Raw genomic sequence first — 10460 nt, 5'->3', positions numbered from 1 at the left:
TCCTTTATATCCTTTCCTACAGTCAAATTGCATTTCAAATAAAGTATTGTACCTCTGTCTATGCTTATTTCAAATGTTCCAGTATGTGAAAGTGACCTGGATGGTTTTTCATTCATAGCAACAAATCAGGGCTGCACGGTGGTGTGGTGGTTAGTACCGTCGCCTCACTGCAAGTGTTCCAGGTTTAACTCCTGGCTGGGGCCTTTCTGTGTGGAGCTTGCATGTTCTCCCTGTGTATGCATGGGTTCTTTCAGAGTACTCTGGCTTCCTCCCACCCCCCAAAAACTTGCATGTTAGGTTAATTGGAGACATGATTACATGAAGGATCTGAACACTAAAATCATTATTAGCATTAATGATAATGGTAGCAATAGTTATTTTAGCAAAATTATCAAACGATCTGAAATTTTGTTGATAATGTAATTCTTTATTAGCAGCTTTTGTCCCACAACGTATATTTACTGTCAAAAAGCCAATTTAACTGGCATATTTTCCCACAATTTTTTTAAAGACACATGTTGTTGTCATTTATTCACAAATCTCTTAATGCAGCTGTGGGGCTTTTTAAACTTTATCTTCTTTTACTTTTCATGTATTTTATGCCCACTTCTGTTTTTCTAATGTGTGCCAAAGTAAACTAGAACTGCTTTCAATTCATTAAACAGGGTGTGAGCCCTTTAAAACAAGGTTTCTGTGTTGACCGAGACGTCTCCTGTCACGTGATCACAGGGGAACACACTAGTCAACGTGACATGTGTCTCGCGTTGACGCTGAACTGTTCTGAAGCACCGCCCGCTAGAAAAGTGCGCAGCTCTGAACCTAACTCACCCCAGCAAATTTAAACACATTCATTGATTCGAGAAGTCGCGGGGTTGAGTGGGGCGGAGCTAAATCAACCAAATTCATTCTGCTGGGGCGGGGGTGAAGAAAGGCAAAGCATCTGACCAGGAACGGTACGATACAATAAGGTAGTTTGTATTTAAATGTTCGCAAGTCCCACATGAGGAAGAAAAGATGAAGCTTAGGTCTCAGAAAACAATTACTGCTTGTACGCCGAAGAACACCCGGAGACGGTCCAATAAAGAGACACCAAGACCAACGCGCTCGTCGGTGTCGGTAGCCGAAAGTCCGCTCCAAACCAAGGTATCGTACAATGATTTACCACCTATATCCACTAAGTAGATGGCCTCTAATATCTCAGTGATACTAGTAATTACTTTTCAAGGTAAAATACTATATGTGATAGTGATTGCTCGATTTTACTAACACTTGGCTGGTTAGCTGATGTGTGTTAGCTAGCTAGACTCGTCGTTTCTTAACAGCAGACTGTTGCTAACGAACGTTAGCTGCCATTGTTTTGAAGCAACGACGATAGACGTCTTTGTGTTCCTAATACATTTAAATAACTCTTCGTGTCCTCTACGGCATTTTTTTTTATGATTTCTTGACAAGTTATTTAAACGCACGTTGAAGGTCACGTCCGGCTCATACAAATAACGCTGAATTGTTGCAGCAAAGCTTTCTTCCGGGAAGGTCGTAAAGTTTAGCTTGTGTTGATGTTTTGGAAAGCTATTGATTCAGCTTCACGGTCATTTTTGAAGGTTTCAGTGGCAGGCGTGTTTTTTCATTTTAACATCGACAAGGAGGAGAGAAATCTCAACAACTGTATTGTGTAATTGTTTTGTTTTTAGCACACACTCGATTTACAGGCAAAGCTGCAACAAACGTTATTTTCATTACAGGTTCAGTGTGTTGACGAGACTAAAAGAAGTCTAAACGCACCTTTGAGATATATTATGTTATAATATATCAGAAAACGAGTAAATTCACCCATTAGAGGAGTTGCTGACAGGATCTTTAAAATAATTTTGCCTCAGTTGAAGTTGTTCTTCATCTTCCATTAATCAACTTGATGCTAATGTACAGCAAAGATCAGCATCATATTGGACAAAATGGTATTAAATTTGATTTCAAGCATTACAAATTTTTGATATGGAAAAGTTGATACAGATTTTGTTCATTTGGCTTCTGCATGGGCATACATTGTAGTTTTTATGCTTGTCTGTAACGTGACATCTCTACTTTAACTGTTTCAGCAGTCCCTGGTAATGCTTACCCCTTTAAGTCTGTTTGCCCAGATGTGTTTTGTTAAACATGGTTTATTTTTACCCTGAGCAGCGAAGGAACGAAGGAAGGACACTCGTCCTTCTACTGACATTTGAATGAGTTTGTCTGACACTTGTGGTGCGGGGAGAGATCGTCCTATGACACGATCTCATGGAAACATCTGTACATTGAAAATCAGTCTTGTTTAATAACTGCTCGAACGAGCCTGACTCTGGACCCTTTTCATGTGTGTTGATGTACGGTTTTAAGTGAGATTGCTGAGATGGTTCACAGTGTGAGAGCACCACATTAAGAGAGATGATCATCCCCTCACAGTGTCTTTGTTGTCTCATGTCACCTACAGCACAGGAGTGTGACTTATTTTTTTTGTGGGGCATTTTAAATAGGCCACTCTGACCGTCAGTGTTTGCTGTGTAACTGTCCTGCACCCACACTGGGATTTTCTTTGTTCTGGTATTTCTGACAGGTCAAAGCCTCCTGCTCTAAATTAGACACACAGAAATAACAAGTGTTACTTCTGTTTTTACTGGTTACCGGTGTTACAGCTATATTATTGGTAGCCTAAAAGAAAGCAGCCGCGACAACAATAGCACCTTTAGTTACTCTTTTAGTCTCCAGCCAACAAATGTGCCACCAGGTGATGTCGTGGCTAGATGTCATCCCAGTCGGGGCTTGTGAGATTTTCTGCAGGATTGCTGCAGCCGTACAGGATTAAAGAGCCCAGTTGTGTGTGTGTGTGTGTGTGTGTGTGTGTGTGTGAGATGGTCTTAGTAAAGTAGGTCATCAGACCACAAGCTTGTATGCTCTTTACACTGCAGCGTGCAACGTTGACTTTTAGCATCGACGTTGTTTGTTGCTGGAGGTTTTCAGTTGAATCCTGCTCCCAGTGTCGTTGGTTACAAACAATAAGAATATACGTGTAGACGTTTGTGGATAATGCTGAGGCCTGGTTTTGCATGTCATCAGTCAGATTAGCAGGTCTGACGGTACTAGTCGGTTTTAAAATTGTCATTCTGTTTGATCTTTCAGGCACAGGATGAAGAAACCTTGGATAACCACTCTGACGATGAAGTCCCCACAATGAGGAGGCGGCCGCTGCCTCGTGGCCGGGCAAGAAAGAGAGCCATTGCTGTCGGCGACAGAGAGTCGGGTATATTTGCACGAGCAGGAGATTCCACTCCACAATAAGGTCACAATGATCATCACGTCCATGGATGCAGCTTCATGTAGTCTAACATTTTGGTTTTCTTTGTTTTGCTTTCTGGCTGATTGTAGATTTGGCCTTCAAGACTCCACTCAGGTCCATAATGCGTCATGAGCGCATCCTGCCAGATATCGACATGACTACTCCTCCCAACTCTACAGCCAGAAACATCTACTCGCCCATTGTGCGTTTCCTCACACCCAGTAAAGAAAGTAAGTGCAGCTACAGTTACCGCCATCTGAACCTCTGTTTGTTAATTATTTTTGTATTGTGACCAGTCGGCGTTTTATCGAATACTGTTTTGGCAGCAAATTGAACTCTTAAATTTCTCATAGGCGTGAGCTAAAGTGGTGCGCTTACAGTTGTTCTTTATCGGTTAAAGACAGCACGCTCTTTTTTTTTTTTATTGAAAACTGTTTTGTCACTAATTACTGACATCACTGGATTTTTAGCTTAGTCTTTCCACTGGTCCTGCAGACTTTGAAGAAAAATCTATTCAACACTCGGCAGTCTCTACACATAAATTCCTGAGCCCTCAGATTAGTTTTGCTCATCCAGTCTATATGTGTCTTTATTTCTGTCCAGATTTAAAGTGTCCTGGAACAGCAAACAGTGTATTAATGAGCCCAGAACAAGGTGTGTTTGGTTATGGCTCCATTGACCTTCTGGCTGGAGACGAGGACGATGACGTCTTTGATCCGTAAGTAGGATTTTCTTTTGTTCTTGTTCTATTTTTCCAAAATTCAAAGTCAAGCTCAATGTCACCAGGACTTTATTTGATAACTTTGAAAAGAAAGTCAAATGAAAATGAAATATTTAGTTAAATCTTTTCCTACCTAAGTCTTATCAGGCGACCAAACTCTCTTTAGAGATAATCTGATGTCTTACATAACTTTCCTTTTACTCTATTTCATGACTGTTTTAATTTTCAGATTTACCTTTATCAAGAACATCCCATCACAATCCCAGCATTCCCAGCCCCGTATCAGAGATATTCCCCCCAAGACGAGGAGCACTCCAGAGGGCACGCTGGTGGTCGACCTGGTGGGTTTAATCCTCTGTGGTTTCCTGCTCACTGTACATGTGCATGGCCTATTTTACGTTAAATCAGTTACTGGGAGACGATGAGCTGAGGCAGCAATTTGTGTTATAACCCAGTAATCCACTGCGTCAGCTGCATACGCACACAAGGCTGGCAGCTCATTTTAACAGCAACTGGGGGGAAAAATTGTATATTTCCATAATTTTTTCCATAACGTTTTCTTCGGTATTTGAATTCCACAAGTTGTGTTTCACTTGTTTTGCTTTTATGAGACACATGATTGTTTTTGGTTTTCTCTAGAGCTGCACAATTAATCATATTTTGATCGTGATCCCGATTTTGGTGGCCACAATTAAATTAACCTGATCGTCAACCATATTTACATTAAAAATGCGAGCTCTGCTGCCTGCATCTCTAACCACATGTTCTCAACCAGTAGTCTACCAACCACCAGGGGGCGAAAGCATGGTTAAGGCTTCATTAAGCTGCCTAAGTGTTAGGCAGTGTTAGGCAGCGCATTTATTCTAACTTAGACAGTCTGAGTTAGAAGGGGCGACATCCATTGTTTGGACTTGTTTTTGGATTCAGGGTAAGAAAAGTTATTTGCAAAGAGTATAACAAAGTAGTGTCTGCCCCGCAGAGTAACACCGCTACTTTGTTCAATCACCTGAAAAAACATACCAAACCTAAATATCAGGAATGAATGAAGGCCAAAGCTAATGTTAATTCACAAAAGCCCCGTCCGAGTCCAGCGCCAACAGCAGCCCTGCACCGGGCAGTACCCCATCCATCTACCCCCCAAAGACACGCAGAAATAACAGACGCGATATCTTTTTATTTGGCCTAAGACATGTGTCCGATCAGTGCAGTTAGTACTTCAAAATTTTAAATTATTAGGTTTTTATTTTGCATTATTTATAACTTATTCTAATTTAAAGTTAAAATTTTCACTACAAATTAAACAAAAATAATTGTGATTATGATTTTGGTCATAATCGTGCAGCCCTAGTTTTCACTCGACAGTGCCAGTGAACCTCTCTTACTGCCCGCTGTAGGATGACTGCTTTTATCCAACCGTCAAATATATCCCCACGATTCTCTCGCTTTAGTTATCCTTCATCTGGGTCGGCCGGGAGTTGGCATTACAGCAGTAAAACAATCTGATGGGTCAGCTAGGCCATGGCCAGGCCATCATAATGAAGAGATAACAGTAGCGAAGAAAGCTGACCACAAATAAATGAACTACTTCTTGTTTAACCGACCTTATCCTTCTCTCCCTGTGATTGGTTAGCAGTAAGATAAAGTTTTGTACTTGTAGAACTGACTTTTCAGACATTTGTTTTGAACTTACAGACCTGATTTGTTCATGGAAGCTGTTTATTGGTCGTCATATTGACCTCAAATCGGCAACAGTTCACCTTTCACGGTAGTTTTAATGTGTGAGCAACAAGTCAGAGACATCAAGAATGAAGCGTACTGGTTATTATGATGACTGGTTAATAATGGAAGACTTCTGAATGATGATTCACTTCTAGTTCATTCCAGCAGATGCAAGTTTCAGTTGTGCAACTTTCATGCACAACTCACTTCGTCTTATAACCATGAATTACACAAAACGGTGTATTCGTGGTCATGACCAGAGGCGTCCTTGTGTTTTAAAAAAAAACAACTATTGCGCTCACAGGAGAGCCAAACATGTAGCCACAATGTCACGCTTCAGCAAAGCACACATGACACTTTGATAATGATTTGGTTAAGAGCTGTGATTGGTGAGAAGAGCAGCACCCTGATGTTGTGTAATGCAGCTGAGATGCTGGTGTGAATCAAACTGTGACGGATTACTTTAAGACGTATTTTAAAAACAGTGCTGCGGATCACAGATGTATCAACTGCAGCTTCAACAGATCTGTGGAGCTTCTCATCTATAGTTAACAGGAAACAAGACTTCTGCTGGCTCATTCCAGAGTGCGTTTCAAGCCAAGAACACTTCAGACGTGTGGAAGTGTTCCCGCAGCATCCTGTTTGCTTCATCCAGACACTGATAGCAGAGACCGTGTTTCTATCGCTCTGTGGGTCTGGGTTTAGAGGCTCGTATTTATGTGCGCCTAATAAGTGAGGAGTGTTTAAATGAAAAAATGTCTGTCTCCCCAGGAGGAAACCCTGATGTTCAGCTCTCTGAATGTGATCGAAGAAGCAGAATACACCTTCTACACTTCTTTCCAGGATCATCAGTACAAGGTGATGTCCACCATCCATCCACATCCACCGTGTTGTCATTCATTTCACACAGTAGTCTGTTCTTTAAAAGTTTAACACATCAGTGAGTCAGAAAATATTGAAATACTCCACCTATAATTGATCAGATGTAAAACAGTCACTGCTCAGTTTAAGAAAACCAGCAAATACTTGTTTTTTTCTGCTTAAACTTGAGCTGATGCCACATCTTTAGATCTTTAGATGATAGACGGTTGGACAGTGAAGTTTAAAGATAATCAATGCTGTTATCCAGTGAGACTAACTTGAGTGACAACATGGCCTCGGTATAATGTGTGTGTATATATTAGTTGTTGTGAAAATGCTTTGGATTATTGAGCAGAAACTAAGATGATGAAATTGAGCCCCTGTGCTGAATTATGGAGTAATTCCCTAACTCTCACTGAAACAGGTGTACATGATCCTACGACCACATGTGAGGGAGTTTCTGCAGGCCATGGCTAAAGTCTATGAGGTAAATGAGTTTAAATCAAGTTGTTGAGTTGGCTTCAGGTAAACTTATCCGCATTTGGTTTGTTTTGAGTGTCGTTTGCAGGTTAATTTTCTTTCCTCTGTCAGAAATTTTGTTGCGATTCTCAGGTGGTTTCCAATCCCCCGGCCTTGCATTGTAACAGCAGCTGTGTGTTTCACTTTCACAGCTCTTTGTTTACACGTGTGCAAAGAAAGAATACGCAGAGAAGATCCTGGAGATCCTGGACCCTCAGAGAAAACTGTTTCGGTGCGTCTCTCAGAGAGTTTCTTCTGTTTCTCATAAAATAAGGACAGTAAAGAAGAGCTGTCCATCAGCCTCGGGTGATTAATGACATGATGGCTTCCCTTGCAGACACCGTTTGTACCAGGATGATTGTGCCTGCGTCCTCGGACACTACATTAAAGATCTGGGCACCCTTGGGAGGGACCTCACAAAGACGGTGGTTCTGGACAACGCACCCCACACATATCCCTACCATGTAAGCTGTGGGGAAGTTTTAAATTGAGTGTTTCTAATCTAGTCATTTTCATTGCTGTGATGGCCGCTCTTTGTGTAGTTTCTCAGTCCTTTTGCCTTTGGCACACAGTAACAAACTATAATTAAGCTCAGTGACTCTGTTTTGATCCGACTGGGTGCTCTCAGCCACAGGAGAGCGGGCGAGACAGCCATATAAGTTGTGGCTAAGGAAGAGTAAAAAAAAAAACACCAGTATGCTAAAACGGGTACTAGTTACTTTCATACTCTGATACTTACTCAGTAACTTCTTGGGTGAAGTAGCTAGGAACTGTAACGTGCCCAACACTGGTCACAATGAAATAAGACTTGTGTATGTTGGGTTAACATGTTATTTATCAACGTAAACCTAATTTTCTTTGCTGTCCCCTTCCACACTGGCTCCCTGTGGGATTATCCTGTAGTTGCACAGTGAAAAGAGAGACGGTCCATTCATGTTTGTGTTGGTTTTCCAGCTGATGAACACGATACCTATCAAGAGCTGGTCCGGAGAGCCGGCGGACAGAGAGCTGCAGAGGCTCATCCCCTACATGGAGAGACTGGCTACAGCTGTAAGTCTGCTTAACAATTTAATTTGCGCTCAGTGGTAAACTTGTTAACTTCAGTTTTCATGCGCTGGCCCCAATTTCCATTTAATTTCTGCCAAAGCAAGCAGCTGTTTCGCATAAAAAAGATCTAAACCATGACTGTGTTCTACCCGCTCGGCTCCAAACAGCAGAACAAAGCAGTTAACAACAAGCTGGTGAACACGGTCGAGCATTTAGCAGCTGCAGATCTTTTCCCTCGGGACGTGACAAACCATCAGCAGATCTTAAAGAGTGACTATCAGGCTTTCATTTGTCATGTTCCCAGAAATAACATTTCGAAATGGAAGGTAATGTTGTTTCATAAATGCTTGCTGGGTGAATGATTTCACTTGTCTGCTGCCGCCGTGTGGCCACAGTGTGTAAATGCAGGTTTATGGTTGGGAGAGGAGACCTTAATGTTGAAACGGGATTGAAGTGTTTTATTTTTACATATTAACACCTGATGATGGGCACGAGTCAGTGAGCTGGATCAATATTTTCAGTGACTCCTCTGTATCAAACACATTTATTTTGCTCATTTCAATATTTTTTTGTGATGGCTTTTACTGCTTTTAATGTTTTTAACTGATAGGAAACGGAAATGTATCTTCAGTCCTCAGTTTTTCTTGGTCTCTGTCTCGATGTTGAAGTATTTAGGGTGTTTGGGATTTTTATCAACAATACACAAGACATTTTGTAATGTGGGATAATGATTATGGAATATAGAAAGAGAGACCAAATGAAGAGGGTGAATAGCTGCTTTATCGTCTGTGAGCATGTTGAATTTATGGATCGGCTGTCTGAAGAGACGCTTCTGTTCTGTGGGGTTTTTTCTCACACTGTTTGAGCACAGAAGTTAAACAGTGATAAGTGCAGCCTGTGAATATTTTTGAAAAGCTTTTCCAGGCTGTTCAGCGGCGAGCAGAACATCTGGTTATCTGCAGCAGCATCTGCCCGCTGTCCTTCCTCCCCCGGCTTCAAGGCTGGGCCTGAATATCTCCCGCTGTGTTTTTTCAGGAGGATTTTCAGGAGGTGCTGAAGAAGAGGAAGGATCACTTCCACAGGCTGCTGTCGGAGGACTGACGGGACTCTACTCCCTTTGGCAGCTTCACGTGACTTTCGCAGCAGTTTGCTTTCGTTTGGCTTTGGTCAAAAACCCGGCTGGGTTTGGCGAACATGCTGGTGTGTGATGGAGCTGCTCGCCCTCCTCTGTCCTCCCCGATGACGACTTCTAACGACGGCACATTCGAAACTTGCTGCTGAACGATTCCACAAGCAATAAAGTGCTAACCTGTGTATATATTTACAAAACAACATGAAATGTCTTGTTTATAGTCATAATTTTCTATTTATTGATTATCTAGCTAATAAACAGCTGTTATGTGTATATTATATTATATTATAGAAATGCTTTTTTTAATGCAATAAATTTACCCTGAAACCGCTCTGTTGTCTGTTATCCAGACGTGTTTCAGCACCTTTTTTAAATCAGTTTTATATTTAAACTAAACTTGAAGTCTGTCGTTGTCGTGGCGACATTAGACGCCTCGACACGCACCACCTAAGAGAGAGGAGCCGTTTTAAAGTGGGCATAACTACATGTTCCTTTGCACAGCAGGAGGGTAAAAGGAAGCATTTTTTCCCCCCCATTTAAATCTTAATAAGGGAGCGATGGTGGACGGCTTCCCTCTGAGCTGCTGTTTTGTTCTAGTTGAGGCCTTAAGATGTTGAATATGTGTGCAGCTAGACCAGAAACATCAAAGATATTTGCAAGGTCCTGACGACTGGAAAATCAGGTTTCGGATCCAGATTTTTTTTTTACTTTTCCAACACCACCTCATTTTGTGCATTTCTCCAAAGCTGGAGATTGTTTTCCAACTACGTGAAGTGTTGTTCTACTTTTTCCACATTTATGGGATTATTACATGACTTTGTTTTATTTTTCCCACTCAAATATTTGCCGAAATAAAACGCCTCACGTTCTATGCAGCGAGGAAGCAAAAGTGGATTAGATTTATTGTATTGTTCTCCACTGGAATATTAAGCACCTTAACACTTTATCAACAGCTCTGTGTGAAAGACTTTGGATTTTAAACGACCTCATATGAAACCTATTTAAAGGAATAGGAAATGGCCCATTAGTGCCAAGATTAGCGTTTATTTTCTTTCACCAGATTCATTTAAAGTGTGAAAACAGACTGGAAATCCTCATTTTCACGAGGATACATTCAGAAGAGGCCCTGAAGTTGTGAATTATACTTC

The 10460-nt window shown here is 41.4% G+C and overlaps 1 protein-coding gene across 2 annotated transcripts; it reads left to right on the top strand.

Moving 5' to 3' along the window:
• The first annotated feature begins 905 nt into the window (after positions 1-905).
• Positions 906-9642, top strand: ctdspl3 (CTD (carboxy-terminal domain, RNA polymerase II, polypeptide A) small phosphatase like 3). Of its 2 annotated transcripts, none has more exons than XM_072389254.1 (11): positions 906-1143; positions 3163-3277; positions 3403-3543; positions 3917-4031; positions 4264-4375; positions 6525-6611; positions 7039-7101; positions 7286-7365; positions 7471-7597; positions 8088-8183; positions 9216-9642. In XM_072389254.1, exons 1-11 carry the CDS (start codon positions 1015-1017, stop codon positions 9279-9281), a joined length of 1131 nt encoding a protein of 376 aa, XP_072245355.1. In that variant the 5' UTR covers positions 906-1014; the 3' UTR covers positions 9282-9642. The 2 variants fall into 2 exon arrangements, with proteins under 2 accessions (XP_072245355.1, XP_072245354.1); XM_072389253.1 differs by having other exon boundaries at positions 3157-3277.
• Positions 9643-10460: the final 818 nt, after the last annotated feature.

The sequence above is a fragment of the Leuresthes tenuis genome, unplaced genomic scaffold (assembly GCF_036924035.1).
Source record: "Leuresthes tenuis unplaced genomic scaffold, fLeuTen1.0.hap1 SCAF_7, whole genome shotgun sequence".
Classification (NCBI taxonomy): domain Eukaryota; kingdom Metazoa; phylum Chordata; class Actinopteri; order Atheriniformes; family Atherinopsidae; genus Leuresthes; species Leuresthes tenuis.
This window is presented reverse-complemented; position numbering and strand designations above follow the sequence as displayed.